This window comes from Blennius ocellaris (assembly GCF_963422515.1).
Source record: "Blennius ocellaris genome assembly, chromosome: 9".
In the NCBI taxonomy this organism is placed as follows: domain Eukaryota; kingdom Metazoa; phylum Chordata; class Actinopteri; order Blenniiformes; family Blenniidae; genus Blennius; species Blennius ocellaris.
This window is the reverse complement of record NC_137658.1, coordinates 10583840-10606753: the sequence shown is the minus strand read 5'-3', so window position 1 is coordinate 10606753 and position 22914 is coordinate 10583840. Positions and strand designations below refer to the sequence as shown.

General features: G+C 43.1%; 3 protein-coding genes across 6 annotated transcripts; 1 reads left to right on the top strand and 2 right to left on the bottom strand.

The window, feature by feature from the left end:
- The first annotated feature begins 452 nt into the window (after positions 1–452).
- On the top strand, positions 453–6990 carry LOC308134282 (uncharacterized protein). Of its 2 annotated transcripts, XM_080501950.1 has the most exons (7): positions 453–690; positions 1993–2268; positions 3308–3592; positions 3715–3854; positions 3953–4051; positions 4413–4457; positions 5199–6990. In XM_080501950.1, exons 1-7 carry the CDS (start codon positions 648–650, stop codon positions 5361–5363), a joined length of 1053 nt encoding a protein of 350 aa, XP_080358076.1. In that variant the 5' UTR covers positions 453–647; the 3' UTR covers positions 5364–6990. The 2 variants fall into 2 exon arrangements, with proteins under 2 accessions (XP_080358076.1, XP_080358077.1); XM_080501951.1 differs by lacking the exon at positions 4413–4457.
- A 1792-nt stretch (positions 6991–8782) lies between these two features.
- On the bottom strand, positions 8783–12428 carry LOC308134574 (uncharacterized protein). Of its 2 annotated transcripts, XM_080502348.1 has the most exons (5): positions 12251–12428; positions 11349–11608; positions 10918–10977; positions 9491–9593; positions 8783–9250 (listed from the first exon to the last, which is right to left on the bottom strand). In XM_080502348.1, exons 2-5 carry the CDS (start codon positions 11553–11555, stop codon positions 8892–8894), a joined length of 729 nt encoding a protein of 242 aa, XP_080358474.1. In that variant the 5' UTR covers positions 11556–11608; positions 12251–12428; the 3' UTR covers positions 8783–8891. The 2 variants fall into 2 exon arrangements, with proteins under 2 accessions (XP_080358474.1, XP_080358475.1); XM_080502349.1 differs by lacking the exon at positions 10918–10977.
- A 589-nt stretch (positions 12429–13017) lies between these two features.
- Positions 13018–22504, bottom strand: rnf20 (ring finger protein 20, E3 ubiquitin protein ligase). Of its 2 annotated transcripts, none has more exons than XM_080501733.1 (22): positions 22420–22504; positions 21605–21782; positions 21014–21082; positions 20802–20900; positions 20552–20699; positions 20028–20213; positions 19831–19946; positions 19309–19455; positions 19152–19226; positions 18896–19015; positions 18357–18536; positions 18136–18271; positions 17930–18051; positions 17663–17819; positions 17208–17538; positions 16391–16508; positions 16156–16305; positions 15849–16061; positions 15379–15504; positions 15089–15229; positions 14575–14679; positions 13018–13970 (listed from the first exon to the last, which is right to left on the bottom strand). In XM_080501733.1, exons 2-22 carry the CDS (start codon positions 21770–21772, stop codon positions 13794–13796), a joined length of 3084 nt encoding a protein of 1027 aa, XP_080357859.1. In that variant the 5' UTR covers positions 21773–21782; positions 22420–22504; the 3' UTR covers positions 13018–13793. The 2 variants fall into 2 exon arrangements, with proteins under 2 accessions (XP_080357859.1, XP_080357860.1); XM_080501734.1 differs by having other exon boundaries at positions 22489–22499.
- Positions 22505–22914: the final 410 nt, after the last annotated feature.

Sequence of the window (22914 nt, the reverse complement as noted above, 5' to 3'; positions counted from 1 at the left end):
ATGTGATCTACTTAATATTTATTGGCAGTTCTTGTACAACATCCTACAGATTTATATGAAATACATTCATATGAGATGAACACAGACCTAAAATGTATGCAAATATTTAAATAAAAGCCTCCAGATCAATGAGATCCAAAATGTTCTGATGCTCTTATCACCTCTAAACAAGGTGTTGTTGAATTGTCCACATTATTATTATTATTATTATCATGGCCAATTATCCAGCTTTCATAAACATGCATTTTAAGGACCACGTTGGTATCTGTGTGATCACAAAAGCAAACTTCAGAACGAAACCTTAAAATGTATGAAATTGTTGCTACTTAAAAAAATATGTCTTCTAATTCTGGTTCGTTCAATATTCCAGGAGTAAGTATTTTCCTGACCGCACTTGAACGCAGCACGTGTACTCCGGCGGAAACGCCCGTCTGGCTGTTCCTTCACGTTTTACCACTTTTCTTCCTTCAGCTTCTCCCAAAAGCGCAACTAACTACTGATTTATGACGATATATGCATGATTCAGAGCTTCTCATCCGATTTCATACGCTTCCTGATTGCTGGGAAAAAGCCAGGAGAACAACAACAGGAACGTTTTGGACTCGTTTTTTTTTTTTTTTTTTTTTTAACCTTTTAAAGGACGGAGAATGAAATTACTGCTGCTGCTGTTTGTTTCCTGCGTTAGGCTCAGTGAGTAAATGTCTTATTGTTGTTATAATATCGTTTGTGATACCACAGTTTACTGCAAAGGTTGTTTATGTTTATACTCTGACTGATTGTAAATTATGTACGTGAACCAACCTTCCCGACTCACCTGATAAAACTTAAATTTCCGCTCCAACAAACTAAAAGAGACCAGTTCAAATCTTGAAAGTGTCATTCATTTAATATTGTATTTATTGAGGTAGAATTTTGTACTTTCATACACATTGAATACATCAGGTTTTCTTTTCTGAAGCGTACTGAGGTGAAACTAGTTATCAAAATAAAAGCGGCAGCGCCTTCATTGGTATGTTTGATAACATGTTATTGAAACAACAGAGTTTGCTTTAAACAAACACACACTTCTTGTAAATTAAAAAATAAAAAAATAATATATTTAGTCAGTTAATTCTGCATCTAAAATAAGCAATATTTCAATAATATTTGGAAATTCATTGAGGTAATAATGGTCAAAACAAAAAGGACATTTTGTCTCTATTTTCACGAGTGTGTTGATCAGCAGATGCTTTTACGTTAAAGCAATGTGTACATATTTTTAAAGGTGCTATATAAACACTTATTGTTCTTGTTATTGTTACGATAATTCAGGTGAAAACCCAGACATGGTTGTGAGTGCATCACAGGACAAACACACACAATTACTCATCCAGGCAAATTCTACTGACCTTGAATGCAACTTAGAAACCAAAGAAACTGAACATAAATCCACAAATACACTTCTTCAATACGTACTACAAGGTTTCCATAATGACTATTAAAAACCTAAATATTGGCGATGTTTTTGTTTCATTACCAGCTGTCTTGAAAATATGCCTTATACTTGATGTATTATATTTACATTCGCATTCAACACGACAGCAACACTTTATTGACAATGTAATTGAATGATAAGCACAGTTTGATAACCCTCAACAGTGAACTTTAATTTAGAATCTTTAGAGATGCTACTTTATAATAAAAAAAAGTGTGGTTTTCTGGAAGTGCCGTATTTTACATCAACTGAACAAAAGGCACAAATGAGTTCACAATCATGTTCTGTTTGGCCCATGAAGCGGAGAAACACACACACACACACATCTACAGGAAATGTAAAGCCACTAATTAACCTCAGGGTGGAATAACCAAGAAGGTGGTTACTGAGAAATCCCACATAGTCACAGGGAAAGCGTGCGACACTCCACACATGAAAGCCTTGATCTGTAATGAACTTTGTGAAAATGTCAACATAAGCATCATTTCTTTTCTTTTCCTGTTGGATTTCCTGTCTAGGCAAAGCGTACGACATGCACGATGAGGTGGAATACGGGAAGACGCACAAGTTTTACATGACTAGGAAAGCGTACATTCTGGATTTCATTCCAGAATACAGCTATGACATAAAAGTCCTTTGGAATCGGGATGAACCTGAGACCACAGAAAGAAAGAGGTGGAGTGTGACTGGAAACTACTTTACGATCATCAACATCACTCATCAAGACAGCGGCAAATACAGAGTACTGGACAAGAGAGAGATGGTCCAGGTCACACAGACCATCGAAGTATTAAGTAAGGACCTTTCTGAGTGTTTTGACGCAAGGTGAAAGCAATCGACACTGTGCCTGGGAATGTCAAACTGTCAAAAAAAAAAAACAGGCCAGACACAAATACATTTGATGTTACATTTTGGTGGGTGTACATCACATCGATGGTCATTTCCTCAGTATGGATTTTCAAAAAGTCAGCAGAGGAAGAAAAAGCAGATTTCGGACATACATATATATAGATTTTTTTTTATAGTAATAATCAACCAGATATTGGTCCCTACTCAATTTCGATACAATGCATTTTGCATTGTACTACAATGCAATTATGTTGAGAAAACATCCACATCTATTAGCCTGGATGTTTCCAAAGATGACCAAAATCTGTCCTCCTGCCCCTCAGAAAGTCATTATGGAACATGATCATCATTCTTTTTTTCTGGAATCATGTGTGTAAATTAAGAATATATTCCCCCAGGTTTAGTTGAAGGATATTTCCTCAATGCATGTGAATTATTCAATCAGATCTCTTGCAAATTGACTCAAACTGACATAATTACTCAAATGTCATAATTTCTAGTAGAAAAACAAAACTTTAAAGATTGCCTATGTTATTCTGTGCTGCTGTACAAGCATACAATGTGATATTTATTTCTCAATTAAAAAAGAAACGACACGAAGTATGGCCATCTAGATTTGTTTGAGTGTAAATAATAACTTTTGTTATAATTTCTACATTTTCTTCCCCAGTAAATTTGACATATTTTCGTAATTTTACCCTTTTTTTGGGGGGGGGGGGACAAAGAAACAAAGAAACAAACAAACAAACAAAAAACCTCACAATTTCCCAATTCTGGTCACTTTACAAGCATGCATTGTGAGCATCATTTCTCATCATTTTGCGTTAAACAAAATGCAGCACCAGTCACATGTAAGACAAGAACACGATCCCCCCTCCCAAAAAAAATATATAACAAAAGTAACGGATTTGTTTGTTTTACATTAGTGTAAAGAAAAGGCTGATATGCATGCACATTTATCTATTGTAATACTGTCTTTCCCAGCTCCCACACTGGAATTCAATCTGGAGTCGGACGAGCGCATGCACTTCAGCGCGAATGTGGAGGAAAAGTCCTGCAGCATTTTCTTCACCCCGTCGGGAGAATCGCCGCTTCATCTCGTGCGTCGCGGCAAGCAAATCACCTTCGACCAGTCTGATTGTAGCGGGTTGTATTTTACTCCACCTTGTCAGTTGGCAAATGACAAAATTGACTCGTCGTGCAACGGACTCTTTAAGGTCAACGACAACTTCGGTGATTCAGTCCTGTTGGTGACTGTGAACGTAAAGTGTAAGTCGGTTTACGTAATCGTCACCTTGAAAAACTTTCATTTTGCACTTTGTGCTTTGAAAGCAATGTTTCTGTCGGACACTTAATTGAGTGTTGTTTTTTTTCCTTCTTCTCTGTTTCAGCTATTAATCCAATATACTTTGCCATTGGCGGTGTCATTTTGTTCATCATACTTATCAGCTGTTGTGCAACGCGGTGCTGCTGTGGACGATCCTCAGCGAAGAACAAGGCTTCTCAACCTGTTTTAAGAAGATTTGATGAGGTGAAAAAGATATCCTAATCAGAGGTTGTTTTTTGGGTTTGTTTTTTTAACTGCCTTTGTTGAAGAGATGTTGGTATCTTCTGTCATTCAAAATGCAGTACGACAGTGAGCCTGTAGGGGGGCGACAAACCCAACTCGGCCAGCCTTCGAGGACAAGGAACCCCGCCGAGGTTTCTCGCGCCGCGACTGGACCGCTGGTTAGTGCAGGGCCCTGCTCAGTCTGATGTTCCTTCTTCATTGTCACTGTGCGAAAATCTTCAGTTTCTATGGTACAAGATTAATCACGATCTTTGTCACCGTGAATGTCCAAGCTGCCGATTTATCCACGTTAAAAAAAAACAACCCCAATACAAGTGTTAAATTAAAAAAAACATGCACGTGTGTATATGTTTACTGCCAGAAAAAGTTTCAGGATGCCTTAAAAAGACATTTCGTGTCAAGCAAGTTAACATTTTTGACGATACAGTTTCAGAAATCCTCCATTTTTCTTTTACACAAGTATAGTTTGTTAAACTTTTGTCAACTCTCCTAAAGTTTGGTTGTTGTCTTACTCTGCAGATACATGATCCTCCTACAATGAATGCGCCACCGGCTTATTCTTCGGTATGATCTATTGTTAATAGCCCCCTCACACACTTTGGAGCAATCTATAAAGTAATAATGGCCAATAATGCACTACCTGCCAATAAAACACTTATTTTGGCCATTTTGAATGGAATGAAGCAAATTATGTAATCAAATAGAAAAGCAAGGGTTCAACCATCATTGAGTGAGAGTTGCATAATATTTGTACTCAATTAATGAAGAGAACAACTTTGCCACCCACGACACCTATTTTGATAAGCCAACTACACGAAAACTGCAACAAAACACGTTCTTTTGCAAAAGATGCTGACTTGTTTATGTAATTTTACAACATTGACTGTAGTTATTATATTCTCAAATCGAATTGTATTGTTGCACCAAATACAACTGGCAAATAGGTTTAACTTCTGAAATTACTGTGAAGATGTTATTACGTTATCGGCTGCTCCACACATGCACAGGCTTGATTTTAAAAAGTATCTTTAGAATAGAATAATCAGATTTTTTTTATTAGAAATTAATTATAATAATTATTATAATGATAATAAAACTTGAAGAATAAAATGATTTGAAATCACGTCGATCTGCTAATTTGACAGGTTCAGTATGTTGACATCTACAGAATAATAAGAAAATTCAGCACGTTGCCTTTTATAAACTTTATAAACGCACAATTTAGGTTTAGTATTGACGTTTCCATCTGTATATGAGCTTGTTGTTTATGCTCTGATATGCGTATATGTGTTGTTTTTCTTCCAGATGTTACTTCATGGACAACAGCCAGACGCTGCCGCTGACCCGCTCTGCTCCAACCCCGACCCTCGGTTTGAATTGAAGGGATTGAACTTTAACTTCGAGTCTCCTCTCGGTTCAGATTCAACACATTGTGACGTTTATACCTCAGACAAACTCAACTTCCTTTAAAATACTTTTTGTTTTGTTTTTTTCAAAGCCACATTTTGAATTGTGTTCATCCGCAGGTTGTTTTTTTTTTGTTATAGTTGTTAAATATGGTTCATTACTACCGGTCATTCTGGAGTCACTGTTCGATTCCTGGCAGGCGATTCAAGCCATAATGTCGTCCGACACGTGACCGCCACGACATGGACAGACTTCTCACTCTTATCAAATGATGCGTTTAACAAGCAAATGTGTAATATAAGTGTACTTGAGCAAACCATACGTTTCTGTTTTTCCTGTTTGTTTTGTGACTTACAGTAGATACTCCAGTACATTACCTCATGAGCAGAAGTAATGAGGAGTTGCTGTATTTTTCTTCTATCGGCTTAAAAACACACATCGCAGGCTCCCAAAGTGGACGACTGATCTGCAACTACAAAACCAGTAATGATGAGAACGTACATCTCTCATTTGAGACCCCCAGGGGTACAAGCTGAACATGTGTTTAAAGATCACAAGTTTAAAGCAGGAGATCAGAAACATGTGACCTTTTATTTTTTTATGGGCGTGGCTACAATAGTCAAAATAAGCTCATGGTAAAACAATTGAACTGGCTTGATAGTTCCTTCTAATATGGAATTCCTTTTTTCGTTCTGCCTGTGGTACATTGTTTATTGAAGAACAGTGCGACTGGTTATGTTTTCTACACAGCCTTGTGTTTGAAAGGAGCAACACTGATCTTGATCTTGTTTGCTGTAAAAAAAAAAAAAAAAAAAGAAATCTTGTTTCCCTTCCACATGTAAAGATGTGAAGTAACTGATGACCTATTAATACAATTTAATGTAGCTTCAAAATAAAATTAACTTGAAATGGAGAAACATTTTTAAACTTCACATGGTGGAGAATTATCGTATAAGTGCTTGAAATTTAGATTTTTCTTTATTATAATTGGACATACTAGCTTAATTCCAGTGAAAACACTTTTTTTTGCATGTTTTTGCATATATTTGCATAAATACAAAGTGGTTTTTTTCTCCCACTTTCATCACCACACTCCAACAATATCCATATTAGGTGAATTGGCATCCTTGAATTACTGCTTCAGCCTGTCCAGAATATACTCTGTCTTCTCCCATTTCAGCTCAGAAGAACTGGAATTAAGTGTTCTACTTTTTTTTTTCTAATGTTTCCTCAATAGTTCTGGACGTCACTGTGTAGCTTTTTTTTTTTTTAATTCTTTATTGTGAAAACTGTCAAACAATTATAAAACTGCTGAAGAACCTTTTGCTTTTTCTGTATTTCCAGCAGAGAGCAGCAGTAAACACCCTGACGCCATCGCTGAACTCGCGTTAACGTTTTACCATGATTGCAACTTTTTTTTATGCACAAGCGGTGAATTGAACTGACGCATACACACACACATACTTAATAATTTTTAAATTAAATAACATGAATGTATTACTTTTACTTTGCCTAAACGAACATTTGTGTATGCATGGCCTTGATTTATCTAGACAGGAGTTGTGTGTGTGTGTGTGTGTTTTTTCAACTAACTGGACTCTGAAAGGATCCAAGAAGTTGTCAAGACATTTCCAAAGAATCTTGTGCATGTGTGTGTGTGTGTTCACACTTTGTTGTCCAGCATATTAAAACTATCAATACCATTCGGTGTGAGCTGTGCTTCTTGCCTCTCTCATGTCTCGACACGCAGAATAATTTATTGTGCTTCGGTTCGCCGCCACTATAAAGCACAACCCACCCAACGTCACCGCAGAGCCAACAGCTCTGCAGAGCAAATACATTCCTGCCAACTGGTTCACTGAAGACATTTTGAAAACAAGATAAAGTGACGCCGAATCTTTTGTGTGGGGTAAGAAGAAGACAAAAAAAAAAACCCAGCCACAAATGTTTTTGTCGCACAACAATCACCCATTTCTCTTTTCTTCTTGTCACTACTGGAAAAGTTACCACCTCAGACTGGATTTATGAGCGCGCGCTCTGCAGCATTCTTCCACGTTGCCTTTGTGAAAAGAAACAGAACACAAAAGGCCTGCAGTAAAACTATGGCCTCGGATTCCTCCTCAGTACAGATTCCCACTCAGTTTGTAGTAGAAACAAAAGGCCTTGATAATAAATACTTGTGCCTTTTTAGACTGCAAAATATCCACTCAGAGTAATCTGAAGGAAAGGAACCCTCTTATTGAGCATTTCAAGTATGTATATGATCATCACGTGGTCTGGGTTTGGATGATGATGATGCAAGCTTACCTCTTTAGTTGATGTTCTGAAAATGTATCTTACTTTTTGGCCTTTTGGGGGCAGTACAGACAAAACGCTGAATAACAGGAACAAGCACTTTGAGCTATGTAAGAACTATTACAAATTCAACATCAGCAAAATTAGTATTTAGCTTTATTTTGAGGAAAAAGCTGGTTCTGTTACCGACGGGCTGCTACTTTGAGTACTAATCTTTATCCGCGCTAAAGGCTTATCGTTGACAACCACAATGGCATGAAAAGGGTGAACGGGCTAAATAAAGAAACATTTGGAAAAGTACAAAGTGCAAATACGGTTTCAGCATTACAAGCTAAACTTTTCACTCCACACAGTGTCATGACTCGTTTTTAGACATACAGATCTCACTCTGGAGTCCACCCAGTTGTATTTTCATCCGATCTCATCCTTGCATTCAAGTCAAATCACTTCTCTGCTGATCATATCTGGCCCTACTTGACTCTCCTACTTGCAGCTCAGTGTGGGAGGACAGTGAGTTTTGTGCTGCTGGCTGAGCTGGCAGGAATGATTATTTTGGCACAGAGGTCAGGTTGTTCCACTCAGTCGGGGCAGTAGTGGGAAAAAAAAACCCAACAACATTGTTGGTGTGAATCCGAATGAACAACAAAACAAAAGGCTGGTTGGTAGAACAGTTGGACAGTAAATCACAGAATTTAACTGTGCTGAACGGTACTCATGAAGGATTATTTGACAGAACTTTTTTTTATTTATTTTGTGCCGCTAGAAGTGAGCATAGCAAGTGTTACATCTCCTGATTATAGTGAAAGGCTTTTTTAGGATCTAAACTTTAATATTAGACATCATCTATCATCTGATTGGGAATATTTATTTCTCTGTGAATTAGTGTTGCTCATGCAAACTTTGAATACCTTTCTGTCAGTTTTGATGGTGATTGTTCGTCATATATCGAGGGCTTCAGTGGTTGGAGTCTGTGCCTGTGCTTTGAGGACTTCGAACGCTCTCCCTGTACCTGCATGGGGTTTTTGTCTTTTTTCCTCCAAAGTCCAAAAAACATGCATTTGAGGCTTACAGGTGATCCAAAAATTGCCTGCCGCTGTAAATGTGAGAGAGAATATCTCTGTGTGCCCAGTCTGAAAATATATGAACGTGGTTAAAATATCTCTGAAAGCAAACAAAAAGCATTGTTTTGATTAAAAATCCCAAAGAGTATTTTATTTCCCACATTGGACAGTCATAGAAATCATTCTTGCTATTTTTCTGAACCGAGGTCATCGCCGTCGCCTCCGTCCCCTCTTCTCACTGCTCCCCTTTCCTCTTCTCCACGGCCTTCAGCCGGCCCTCCAGGGTGCTCAGTCGGTGCTCCAGTGCGCGAGACTTTTCCGAGCCCGAAGTGAGCAGAGTCAACAGGACGCATCCCAGCACCAGGCCGCCCACCCGGACCGCCGTGACGTCCGCCGAGGCGCTTTTGTCGGTCACGATCAGTCCGAAAAGCCAGAGCGCCAAGACGGTCCTCACCACCCAGAACGTCTGCCTCACCACGCCCATCAGGAGACGGAGCGCGATGGTCAGCACCCAGTAACCGATGAGGGCCAGCAAGCCCCACTGGGCGACGGCCGTCACGCCCTCCGGAGTGAAGCGGGGCAGCGCCTGTGCAACTGTGGAGGCAGGAATCACCGCTTAGGAACGTTTTACTGATCAAATACAAAAAAAAAACTGAAAACGCCCGTCATTTGTAAAAGAGAGTCACTTTGTGTCAAGAGTCACAATTACAGAGGAGTGGCTGTCAAATTACGCAGAGGAGGAGTTTTACTTAAACTTTCATTCCTTAAAACTCTTGCTCACTCGGCCAGACATTTTTCTGTGACCGAGGTGCATTGGCAACCCCCGGTACTCACCATCGAATCCCGTGACCCTGAGTATTTCTGCGACGTAAACAGCGATGACGTTGAGGCCACTGGCAGCTCCTTCAGCAAAGAAGCGGATCACCATCTCCAAAAACTGTTGCAGCAAGAGGAGAGGGTGGAGACACACGTTACTCTATACCACAGAGGTAACAATGAAGACGGACCGCATTCTGATCAGACTTATGAAACATGCAGGACAGGAAAGAGGGGAAACAGAATGTGCAGACAGAAATGGCCCGACTTGAACAGCGAGCGCGCCGACGACAGACGGGATTGCTTGATACACACTTTAATTACATGGATCTCTCGGCCTGTTCGGGCGGCTGAGCTGCAACTAAAGTGTTGTATTGTTGACTTCGACAAGCAGCTGTGCATGCAGATGACAGCCGGACAGCGTCCCCTTCTCTATTCCTGTACAGTCCTCGACTTACCACCACCCCCACCAAAAAAAAAATAAAAAATCACACAAGACACTGACTCTGACAGACAGTTTAGCCTTGTCCAGCGGGGTCAAGGGTAGCTCGGCAAGTTGGATCTTATCTGCACCTGTTGCGCTACACACAGGCAGGCGTGCGAGCGAGGACGGCGTCCAGCGTGGCAGAGCAAGAGGCGAGCATCTGTCGCCCCATGCGGACATGTAACTTGACAAAGCGCCTAATGGTTTAACGCCTGTCCAATTTCTAAACAGTAATCCTGAGCGCTTCAGGGAGAACTGATCAAGTTGCACCTCGAACGGAATGCAGCTCATAAAAATAAAAGCTACAAGAACGATTAGAGGATCACGTTTTTAAAAGACAATGTTACACAATTAAAGATCACGGTCCAAAATGTTACTCCCGGTGATTCCAAAAGAAAACTACAAGACAAAATCTAAATGAAGACCTTGAAAGAATATTGCATTATTACACTGTATTAACCAAACTATCAGTTCAGGACACAGGCCTTTTGCCTTAATCTGGTGAAACTTATACCATCACACTTCATTTTGTTTTTAAATACTCACTTTTTTCCCTCAGTTTTTGTTCAAACACTCATATGACTTAAGTTTACTTGGGGGTGATGCTTAATTTCACTTTTTGGGAACATTAAATTTTGTCATTCAGGGATCACGTATATATATCTAATATTTTTACGGGTTGGGACACAGGGAACTATTTCACACTGCCAATACGTACAGAAATCCCATGTATGCAATGTCACAGGCAAATTGCGGCTCATCATGCAAACATCTGAGTACAGAAGCAAAACGTGTACTGGACATATGGCGACAACGTCACTGCAGTCATGCTCCTACTCTCAGCACTACAGTAGTGTGACGAGGCATGGGGCTAAACTGAGCAAAAAATGATGGGGCTCAGTTTAGGAGCCCATGCCCGGGTGGGATGATGGGGGGGAAAACACCAAAGGAGTTTCCTTACCATGGCCATTGTATAGATGTTCTCCTGACCAAGCAATGACTCAAGAAACAACACTGCACTCTGAGGAAGAGGGAGCCACAGAAAGCAGGGTGGAAGCAGGGAGAAGAGGTGTGTTTTGAGTGTGCATGGGCGAGGGGGGGATATAGAAGACATGAAATGAGGACAGAAAAAGATGAGGGGATCAAAAGGGGGGATTAACAAGTTGAGGAGGTTGGGGGAGAGATGTGTGAAGGGTGGAGCAGTGGATGGAAAGAGAAGGACAGACGGGAAATGAGCTGGGAAATTAGTCATTAGGAAACAGATCAAGAATAATGACAGAACAACAGGTTAGGTTAGATATTAAAAATTAAAGAATTGAGTGTGCGTCCACTTCTTGGTATAGGGGTTGGTGGAAGAAGGAACACGAGTGTTACCAGGTGGTGTCTCTGTACCTCGACAGTTGAGCGGATCACGCTGGTTCCCAGCAGAGACTCCGCGTACCGGTGCATCTCCTGGCAGGTTCCCGACACCACGGTGCCCAGGGTGACGAGGGGCGGGGGGCTCCCCTCCTCGGCCTTCTTGGCTCCGGCTCCGGCTTCGGCTCCAGCCCACCCGGCCGCCAAGCAGAGGACCAACACGTAGCGCACAAACCGAGCCATGGCGCATCCGACTTGCGCCCCCGCCGCGACACAGACGCACGAAAAAGCGGCCGCTGGTTTTTTTGGGGAAGAAGAAGAACAGCCGACCCGCAACGATCAAAATACGCACGCACAGGTTGTGTGTGTGTGTGTGTGTGTGTTTGCAGCAGCCAAGAACAGGTTGGGCAGCTCGTGTTTGAATGAGTCAGAGAAGAGGTTGGAAATCAAAGCGTTAAAAATGGCTTCTGTCGAGAGCAGCCAGCGCGTTTTAAGTCTACACGCATCACAATGGGCGAACCCAGAATGAAGATTATGGATCTATCCAAGAATTCAGCAGTGCGGGGTGCAAATTAGATAACACCGTGCTGGTTAATAAAAATAAAAAAAAGCCTCTGTAAATCAAAACGACCGGGGGATTTAATTAGAAACTTTAGCCGCGCTGCAAATAAACCAATCCAGACCCGCTGCGCTCCTCAAGGGCGCTCCGGCATTAACACTGGCTATATTTGGTAAGAAACCGTTAAAGGCTCAGATCCAGCAGTGGGTAGAGGTTTCGAGATGCAGCCCGTAGTCAATGATTAAAAGAAAAGAAAAGACACAGGTCTAAAATGTCCCAAAAGTTTCCTTTGTAGCTTCACGAGCAGGAGAAACGCGGTGACGCGGCGTTTGGCCACGAGTCTCCCAAAAGCCTCTTATTTCAGCTCTGAGCTCCTCACCGCGCAACTTCGGTGCTCCTTTGTCTTTGAACTGGCTTCAAACCCTCCGCTGCCTAGGATGGATTATGTTACACAACCCTTAAAAAAAAGAGAGAGAGAAAGCCCTCCCTGTCAGCGCTCCGGTACGGACCGACACTCCCTTCCTCCCAGCGATTCAAACGGCTGTTTCCAGCGTGTAAACGCACGGCTGCTGGGTGGAGGAGGAAGAGGAAGAGGAAGAGGAAGAGGAGGAGGAGGAGGAGGAGGAGGAGGAGAGGAGGGAGAGGAATGCACTCGGTTGTACCAGGATAACATGAGATTTGCACCCTGGGATTTGTTGTTTAATAATCTGGTCAAATCATTGTTCAATTAGTCTGAATTCATAGTTTTTAAAATGCCTTTCTGGACATTTGATTTGACACGTGTTGCTGCTCGTTTACACTGTTTTAATCCAGGGGCCACATTACAGACCCATTTGACCCCGCAGTGGGTCAAACTTACTATAATCGGGGCAGAATCATTTTTTGCCTTTCACATTTTGGGACATCGCCACATGTTTTCCCTTTGTTTATTTGTAAAAAAAATTTTTTTTTTTATATGCGTTTGATTGATAGACCTAAACAGATTCAACCCAGATCAACAAAAAACAAGAAAAATGTAAACGTGATTTGACGCAATATGCATCTGGACGCTGCGTTTAGCAAACATTCAGCATGCACGTTTCTACAATCCCCATTTATTTGATATCGATGCTAACTTCGTCAATAAAGGGTTAACATTCTGGTTAGTCGGCTCATGTCTTAGTGTTACACACTTCAGTCAATAACAAAAGACAGCTTCTTTTATTTCAAAGTCTGTGTTTTCTTTGTGATGTTTTCATTGTTATTTGCAGACTGACATGTCCATAAACGTCAAAGCGAGTGTGTGATTGTATGTTATCCATTTATTAACTATCAGAAAAGCAACCCGACAGTAGCCAGTTTGGAAATTAAGATTTCAGAACAATCTCTAGCAAGAACAGCTAAAAAAAAAACCAAAAAAAACTTTCAGAACAAAATACAAACATACATACACATACGCACACACGCACACGAGGAATGTTTTCACACTGTAGTTATCACACTTTGTATCCTGTTTTGTTTTGAAATGAGTGCACAAATTGCCAGAAGCTTCAGTATTTCATTCCAATGTTCCTCCTGACCCAGCTTCTCGGGGGGGAAAAAACAAAAAAACAAACCAGAGTACAATAATGGACAGTGGTTGGGAGAAGCTTCAGTCAGTGTTTTTTAAAAAAGAAAATGAAAATGTTCCTTTTTCAGAGCGTCACTGCGGTTCAACCAGGCTGGAATCGGCCAGTGACTTCACACTACGAGTATCCTTCAAACTCTAGAGGGGGGGGGGGGAGGGGGTTCGTATTCAGAGGAGGGGACACTTGAGCGCAGTCTGGCTCCAGGCAGTGTTCGTACTACTGCTTTAATATCTTGCTGACCCTCTTCCTCGCGAACAAAGCTGGACAGGAATGGACAGCGAGGCGGGGGGGTGGGGGGAGGTGGGTCGCTGGGCATCAGCCGATGTAGATGCGATGGAAGTCGTTGGCGCCGAAGGCGGCGTTGCATTTCGGGCACTTCCTCTGGCGGGTGTCGTAGCGCGTTTTAACGCACTCGAAGCAGAAGACGTGGAAGCACTTTGTCAGCACGGCGTCCTTCACCCGGGAGTTGCAGCACGGACACGTGAGACGTGCCTGCGGGAGACGGAGAGGGAGAAAGAGAAAGGTTTGGACAAAGCGTGGAGAGACCGTGTCTGTCCTCGGCTGAGCGGCTCGGAATGACTGGATGCAATCGTCTCGGCCTTGTCATCAGTACGAGGAACGACACAGCTTACGTATCAAACGTATGAATGCTCATACTTCTATAGAGCCACGGTTTATGGGCAAATTTTTAAACATCTGAGTGCGAACCTTCAGTCTGAGCTACTGATCTAAATAATCAACACAAGTTAGTCATTTCGTGTGTAACGCCGAGTTTTCCCACAGTTGGCTTGAGTAGTAATGCTTTATTCCTGTCAAGAGTGTGATTACACATCAAAGAGGCAGAGACTGAGAATTCATGTTCTTTTAGGGGTTTTTATGCCAGAAGGGACTCGAGAGAGACTGGATCATCCAGTAATTTTTCTCCTGTTACGTGGATTTATATTAAACGCACGTGGCAGGGCTGCTGTTTTAAATGTCAGCGCGGTCAAGTGAATTTCATGACGTCAGACTACAAAAAAAAAACACTAAAGGTGATCTCGTGTCAACTTCTGAATAAAGGGTTCACTTTCCGATGGCTTCTACCAGCAAAACCTACCTTGTAGTCATTTATTTCTTCATTTAGGATATCGTCGCCGTTGCTGATTTTCTCGGCTGGTTTCTTTGCCTTCTCGATCTTCCCCCTCATTTTGGAGATATCCTCCTAAGAAACAAGTTGAAGTTATACCAACAGTAAAGTTCACCGTGCGTTCATACTGGACAGGAATGTTGGAAGGGAGGAGTGTCTGCTTTGCTTTTGGCCATTTGTGCATTTCATAACTTTGTTGGGTTTTCCTCTGTAGAAGTGATTGATTGCGTGTTTTTTCTTTTACATTTCTTCCCTGAGCATCTTGAATGACAGCCGGCACGTGTCGACTGACCATGTAAAGTACTTTGAGAACACTGGAATGCTGCCGACATGCTTTAGAGGTCAAGTCTATTCACCGGTTGAAGTAGCGACTGGCATTTTAGTCAGTGGTGACGAACGGGAAGAAACAGCAGCCGACTTCCCTGGACAATAATTTGCACAATGGATGTGAGGAACGGATGACTTTGTTTCCGAGTGTGGGCACCTGTGCTCGTCGCGCATTGAAGGACTCTTTTTCCCTGGAGATGCTGTTCTCGATGACCTCCTCTCTGACGAGGCTGAGCCTCTGCTGCACCTGCTCCAGCTGCGTCCGCACCTCCTCCGACAGCAGCGCGGAGTCCTGTGCCTAAAGGTTGACCAAAGTAATCCTTATTGACCCAAAGAGCACATTTCTGCTAGATTGATATCTAACATATTCCAATGCTATTACAGTTGGATTAGCAGCAGCAGCAGCCTCCCTGTGTTTTGGCTCATTGTACCTGACCGGTACGTTACCTTGCGCTTGTTCATGTCCAGAGCTTGTGTTCGCAGTGCCAACTCTCTCTCAGCAGTACTGATGGTGCCCTGGAGGAGGCGCTCCTTATCCTCCAGCTTCCTCACGACCTGCAGCTGGGCATCAACCTGAAGAAAAAAAAAATAATGACGTTTAGCATATGCAAGGTAACTGCAGTGGCTAAGTTCACACAGAACAGTTTTTCATCTTTTCTATTATTGTGTACAATTGCTTCCAACACATATGGACTCTATTCTCTTTTCTATTGGAAGCAGAGATTAACATCTGCAGCCATTTGAGCTTCAATGGCTCATTCATTGGCTCGTCCCAAAAAAATGGCCAACTTTCTCTCCCAGCATGCATCAGTGATCCTTTGAAAAACATGCACATTTCAATAAAAAAAAATACTAAATGACTGAAGCTGTTTTCAGTGCACTTGTTTGTGAAAATGCACAGGAGCTCGGTGGCTCACCTGGGTCTTTAAAGTGAGCAGTTGGTCGGCGAGCTCCTCCTTCTCCTCTTTCAGCAGCTTGTGGATCTGGTTGGACTTGATTCGCTCGCTCATCAACTTGAAGTTGGCGTCGTCTTTTTCCCGCAGCTGCTGCATTAGTCGGATGTTCTGTTCCTGCATGTCCTCGAAGGCCTGGCCGGTCACATCCATTTCGCTCAGCAGCGCGTCTTCCTCCTACAGACGAGGCGACGAAACGGCAGCGTGTTGGAGGAGGTGGAGAACTTGACAGGAAGTTAGTGAATAAGATGACCGGCTCCCACATACACACCTGTTTGGCTATCGACAGCTTCTTATTGAGGATGTCGATCTGCTCCTCGACGGACCGGATCTTCCTTAAAGCCTCCTCATCAGCCATTTTCTTGCCCTCCCTCCGCTCCCTCTCCTCCAGCTCCCTCAGCCGCTGCCGCAGCTCCTCTCCCTGCGATCAACACATGAAGTCTCAGTCGCACAAGTGGCAAAAACAAAACACTCTGTTGGTCTGTGAGATGGACGAGTTTGATCACCTCTGACTTGGCCTTCTTCTCTGCAGCCATGAGCTGGACTTTATCCCTCTGCTCTTTGGGTGCTGACCGGTACATGTCCAGCAGCAGCTTCATTTCCCGCTGGGACTCTTGAGCCTTCCTATACAATCACAGTGCAAGTCATGAAAAACGAAGAAAAAAAAAAAGGCTGCAGGATTGTCATGTAAACTTAAAAACAAAAAAAAAACCACCACACAGGATAATATGTTCACCACAGCAATTATCGTTGAAAACTGAAATGGAACGAATAAAGCGAGACATTTTGCAGTGAGACAAAAGTGTATTATTCACTGAGGGCGAGTGCGAGTGACTCACAGGATCATAAGACTGGTGCAATCTTTTGCGTGTGGACAATACTTGTTTCTGGACGCTAGCCTGAAGCTTTCACCAACACCGCCGCCACAACAACAATACAGCAGATTCAAGAGCAGCAAGAAATGATAAGAATAGTTTCAAGCATTGAGTGCAGCGTGACAAGCGTGCTGCATTCAACGACTGTTTTGTGTGACGCAGAAAAATCTCCTAAAAACCCCCCCCCAAGAATTATAACATTTGGTTGAAACGGAGTAAACTATGAATGTGCATGAAATACAACTACATGGTATATAAGGTTTTATATCAATCATGAACAGTTATGTAACAGTGTCCCACAATATGAAAAGGGCACGATAATGAGAGTTAACAGGACTGTGTCCAAAAACGAAATCCTCATGTATTTGTTTGGTAGTTATGGGGGGGGGGGGGGGGGATAGGAAACAAAAACAAACAAACAAAAAAACCTCCCACACCCTTAACTCACTTGAGTTCTGCTCGGACTATTTTTAGCTGCTCCATCTCTTTGCGTTTCGACCCCCCCACCACAGAGGGGCGTTCCCCGGCGGACTCCTCCGGTTGGCTGCTGCTTCCAGGCTTCTCCTTCTCTTCCCTTGTCATGGCGCTGCTGCCGAGCCCGCCGCTTCTGGTGGGCCTCTCTCGCTCTTTTTCCTTCTCCTTGTCCCGCTCTCTTTCCTTCTCCTCTTTCTTCACAATGTCTTTGTCTTTCTTGTCTTCCTTTTCCTTTTTCTCCTCCTTCTCCTCTTCTTTAACGGTTGCTTCTGGCTCGACGCTGGGCTCAGTTTTTACTGAGGCACCTGCACATTGGGAGTTGGGGCCAGGCAAAGGGGAAATCAGGCGGAAAAACTTTTTTTTTTTTTTTCCATGCATTTCTGGAATGACAGGGATGGTTCATTAAACAGGGAGGTGTCTGATGGTTACCGGTGCTGCTGGGTGTGGAGGAGCCGTTGTCGGGCTCCGTCTTGACTGTCGGATCTCCCGGAACGGCCGGTGTCGAAGGAGAAGTCGTCTCTTCCTTCACGTCGATTTCCGTGCTTGACTGGGATTGGAGGATGGCATTGCCCTTTGACGCGCGGACCTGCGGTAACAACGAATGTGTTTCAGTGTGACTTCTAGTGTCAAAATGACCCATAACCACTGAGCTTCTTCTACAGTAGCGAGTTTAAAACCTCACACACACACACACACCTGGTTGAGCTCTGTTTGTGTCTCTCTCAGTCTCAGTTTATATTTCACCACCTCTCCCTTCATTTGTTGGTTGTGTGTTTGCAGCGTGCTGATTAGGTGGCGCATCTCCCTGTTGATGGGACCTGAGAGGAGGAGGAGGAGAAAATGAAGGTGAGTTCCTCAGCAGGAACCTGGCAGCTTCGGGCCTCCGGGGTTCAGTTCGTTACCTGCTTGCTCGTTCGCAGCCAGGGTTTGCTCGAACTCGATACGCAGCATCTCGTACTCCTTCCTGACCTGAGCCAGCGTGTCCTCCAGCTGAAACACCTCGGTACGGACCTTCCTCTGCAGCGCCACCTCATCGTTCTGCGGCCAGAGAAGACACGAGCGAGGAGCTAAGTGGGCGGAGGGGGGGGGAAAGGACGCAATGACACGGGCACACGGGCCGTACCTCCATGTTTTCCAGCTGTCGGAGGCGCGCGGTCCTGGTTGTGTTGAGGCGAGCGCGTGTCTCGTCCAATTGCGCTTTGAGTATCAGAGACTCGTTGTAGAGCACAGAGAACTGGGACTGCAGGCAGCGATACTCGGAGGTCTCTTTCACCAAACCCTCCGCTCGACTCATCAGCTCCGCCTGAGAGGAAGACCGCGGCCAAATTAATTCCACGCACAAAGCAGTAGAGTTCAAAACCTATATAGTACTCTATTCAATCAGGTCTCCTGAGAAAAGTACTGACAAGTATTAACTACAATCTTTGCAGTGATGAAAAAAAACAAACTGAAAAACGATGTTAACATGTATACCAAATTTGAAGAAATTCCCTCCAGGCAAACTGGAGACATCATGTTTTTTCCTGGCTGCAAATTCAAGTTAGAGGTTTCAAGAAAATGTAATCCAATTGTTTTGCAAATGTGCAATCAGCAACTTTAAATGTCAAGTTTTCTTGTCAAAAACAACTTGAGTCGTTACAATGCTGTGTTCAGTTGAAATACCTTCATGCTATTGTTCTCCTGGTGAACATTCTGCAGGTCCTGCTGGAGTTTCTGCAGCTCAATTAGACGATTGTCTGCCAGCTCCCTGTTTTCTTCGAGTTCACTGTTCATTTCCTCAAACTGAAGTCAGGAAGGAAAGCCCAGGCAGGTGAGACATGCTTAATATCTGCACAATGTCAAAAAGTGTCTCTGCATTTCTCACATCGACATGTTTTAATTGCCATACAATAAAAAAACAAACAAACAAGCGATGTACCTTTCTTTTGTTTATGGTGATGGTTCCACACACGCTGCTGGCCTCTCCACACACTTTATAGCCTTTGCTGTTTACCTGGGACGCACAAGGAACGTTAAAACCACGACACCAGGAAGCGTGTAGCAACACAAACACTTGCAACAAATCCTCATCTTACCCTCTCCAGTATCTCGCTCAGGTGTGCGTTCAGCCTGTTCTCTCGCCGGCGGATCTTCTCCATGTCCCACTGCAGCTCCTCGATCAGCACCTGCAGCTCGCTGATGCGCTGTTCGGCCTTGTTTACTGCACGGCCAAGACCGCGGGTCTGTACGAGACAAATAAAAAAAACAAGAGATCTCAGTCAACAAACAAGGGCGAGTGGGAACAAAGTGGTCAGTGAGAAATTACTTGAAGGGTGAGGAGAATCACAATAGGAAGAAACCAAATATAATGGAGGTTCATATCAAAAGAGACATTTAATTATTGGCTTTTTTTTGTCAGCCAATTCCTGACGCACTTGGAGGAATTACATATTTAGGAGCAATTAATCAAGATGCCCGATTTCTTGAGTTAATATACTGAAATTATCGAAATGCAAAGAGTACAGTGATCAAAGCAACTTTCAATAATGCGTTTTAAATTGTAATGGCCAATTGGATCGGAGGCTTCACATCAGTAAGAAGAAACACAAGAGTCATACCCCGCTGGTCATGTGACTGTACTTCTGCTTCAGGTCCTCGGTGAGCTGCTGGAGACGCTCGTTTTCACTGGTCAGGAGGGAGCTGAGTCTCTCAGCGGCGGGCCACAAGCTACTCTCTGCAATCAAAAGCAATGACGTCACACCCATTCATAGCAAAGGCAATTTCAAAAGCTTTTATTTAAATGGATGACCCTCACCTACTCCGGAGGCCAGCTCTGCCTTCAGCAGATCCACAGTGTTCTTCAGACAATCATAGATCTCAACCACATGATTGACCAGCTTCTGGCTGGACTCCACCCTCTCCTGAAGCTCGGCCTCCATCTCCTCACTGCTGCTGCTTGCCAGTGTAGCCAGGAAAGAGTTGGAGGTCTCTCCTTGGTGGCCTGAGCACAGGAAACATGCAATATTGTCATCAGACTATCATGCATTCCTATCGCTTCAGGATTTGTATTGAGCTTCACATGATTCGCAAAATATTCACCCGTTTACTCCAATGATCCTGCACACACTCACATTATACTGACAAGAAGTGCCATACAAGGTGTTGGTACTTCACCAGGAGAAACAAGAGATTCAATGTCTTGTTAAAGAACATTAACATGCAGACAGGGAGATAACTGTCAACAATGAGATTAGAAAACGACTCCACTCCACTAGCTGGGCCACAGCCACCCCATCAAAGGCCCTAATGTCAGTTTCACTGTATCGACAATGTTTTTACCTCGGTCCTTAGCCCTCTCCTGATTGGAGTCTCCATCAGGTTCAGGGGTGTCTGGCTTCAGGCTCCGACCTTCACCGGTAGGAGACTTCTCTGGTTCGCTGCTTGCTTGATCATATCGTCTGGCGGTCAGTTTAATATTTTCATCGAACTGAAAAGAAAAGGGCATCACATTTTGACTTTTACATCTTAAAAAAAGAAGACCAATCCTGGGCACTCACTTAATTTTCTTTGATTCCACTCCCTTATTTACCTGGTTCCAGTATCTGTTGAGGATGAGGAGACTGGCATCGTCAGTGGCTTGTCGGGTCTCCAGCCTTTCAATTCGCTCTCTGAGTTCATCCTCAATCACCTTGCAAATGAAAAGACACAAAAATAAACAATATTAAAAAAGCAAGCCAAGACGGAGAGTAATGTCTTACAACGTACGGACCATTGACAACAAATACTAGAGAACATATTTACCTGTCGTTGATCGAGAGCCTCTCCCAATTTTCGGTTTTTAGCCTGAAGAGCTTTGATGTCTTGTTCTTCCTGAAAAAACAATTGTCTCACAAATGACTACAAGAAGAAACATTTCATCTTTACATCTCTGCTGCTGAAGTTTAAAATAGAATTATACCAGCTGGTCTTTGTCTATTTCATAAAGAATTGACAGGTGCATGGTGGAAAGAAGAATAAATGTACGAGATTAGTATTGTAATATCATGTCTTCAAGTAAAAACGAGATAACCCTGCTAAAACAAAGTCAAAACATTCAGAAAGCTCTTATTACTAAATAAGAGTTTGTTATTGATACTGTGGCAGTCAATTCTACAGTAAGTTATGTGATCAGAGGTTCATATAAAACAGTGAGAGTGTTTATTAATATCAGAATATTGTTTATATTGCTGGTGTGTACGGAGATCTGTCAAGCTGCTATTATGTGCACCAGAGTAACAGACTTTCCTTTAAGGAGTACAACGTAATCTTTTTGCGACCACAAAGTCAGGTGGGCTCCTCATCACGCCGTGGGAAAACATGAAACGTGATGTGAAGAAGAAAAATAAGGCTCACCGAGTTGGACACCCCTCCGAGTTTGATGACCGTCTCCACAGCGGTGCTGCCCCCGGCCGCGGCGCTGACACCAGGACCTCCGTCCTCTCCTTCTTTGTCTCTCCGCTTCTCTGGAGGTCCGCCGGAGGAGGACGGACAGGAGTCAGCAGGACGCTTCTGGCCCGACATCCTCAGACTCCTGAAAACAGATGAAGGGCAACAGTATGATTGCAAGTTACTGGAGAGTATTGCACAGGTACAATATCGTCGAGAAAATCCCAGAGGACATTTTGTGTGCCTGCCTCTCCCTGGATCTCCATCGACAAGGCAACAGAGGGAGATGGGCATTTTCTTCGCAGTTTTTTTTTGTGGCAATTTATTCGGAAAGGTTTAGCCGAATCGTTAACAAAATGCGGAGCAACCTATTCACGAACATTCCGCACGTTTTGATGCGCTTTTTCTGTCCGTGCTCCCGACGGTGCGGGACTTGATAATCACATAAAAAAAAAGTCAGAATAGTAAAGATAATAAAAAATAAACGGCCGTCTATGACAGTAACCTTTGCGCCTTGCCACGAAGGAAGGCACGATAATTCAGATGAGTACTATCATCTTTTTTGAGTGTTTTGACTTTCCCAAAAGCGACAAGTAGTGCAAAATATCAAGCTAATGGTCTTAAAACTCAGAGGAAGCAGGTTGGATCAGTCAATGGAGGCTGAGCTAACATTAGCCAAATGCTAACGACAGATTCTCATCGGTTATCACATTCAATCATAATAACACAGACCTCTGCAAACACACCGATACACGTCCAACTGCAAATCATTTAACTCTTACCTTTTTTTTTAATAAATAGTATTTTTTCTAAACTGAATTTGTGTGGCTGTTGATGTTGCGGAACCTTACCACTAGGAAACGGAAGCGACGACAGACCTGAGAGGTAAAAACTGAAGCTTTCACTCGCGCCCTCTACCGGTGGGAGGCCTTCACTCCGCCGCCGCCTGCCTGTGAGAAGCTGTCACTGCGCCGCCTGCCTGCGGGAGGGAAACACGGCGCGCTGAGTTCACTCGGTTCCAAAATTCATACATGCTGAAATATTTCAACCTATTTTCAACATGCTGCCATAACTTGATCCTATTATTTCAGAGTTATTGAGAGATATTGATATTTTTGAGCTATACATGTACATTCAGCAATTGTTGCTAATGAAGATTCTTACCATAATTGTTAAGAGAAAGACACCATACTAGCACACAAATAAAGAGTCTCCAAATGTGTTTAACAGACATATAAAGAAATATAAACTGCATCAAGACATATGTACGTCTAAAT

Coding starts and splice junctions, on each gene's coding strand:
- LOC308134282 (XM_080501950.1), top strand. CDS start 648: ATGAAATTACTGCTGCTGCTGTTTGTTTCCTGCGTTAGGCTCA. Junction 691..1,992: donor TGTTTCCTGCGTTAGGCTCA/GTGAGTAAATGT, acceptor TTTCCTGTCTAG/GCAAAGCGTACGACATGCAC. Junction 4,458..5,198: donor CGCCACCGGCTTATTCTTCG/GTATGATCTATT, acceptor TTTTTCTTCCAG/ATGTTACTTCATGGACAACA.
- LOC308134574 (XM_080502348.1), bottom strand. CDS start 11,555: ATGGCTCGGTTTGTGCGCTACGTGTTGGTCCTCTGCTTGGCGGCCGGG. Junction 10,978..11,348: donor TGATCCGCTCAACTGTCGAG/GTACAGAGACAC, acceptor CCTCTTCCTCAG/AGTGCAGTGTTGTTTCTTGA. Junction 9,251..9,490: donor CAGGGTCACGGGATTCGATG/GTGAGTACCGGG, acceptor CTGCCTCCACAG/TTGCACAGGCGCTGCCCCGC.
- rnf20 (XM_080501733.1), bottom strand. CDS start 21,772: ATGTCGGGCCAGAAGCGTCCTGCTGACTCCTGTCCGTCCTCCTCCGGC. Junction 16,306..16,390: donor AGAAGAAGGCCAAGTCAGAG/GTGATCAAACTC, acceptor TGTTGATCGCAG/GGAGAGGAGCTGCGGCAGCG. Junction 15,230..15,378: donor TGGACATGAACAAGCGCAAG/GTAACGTACCGG, acceptor GTCAACCTTTAG/GCACAGGACTCCGCGCTGCT.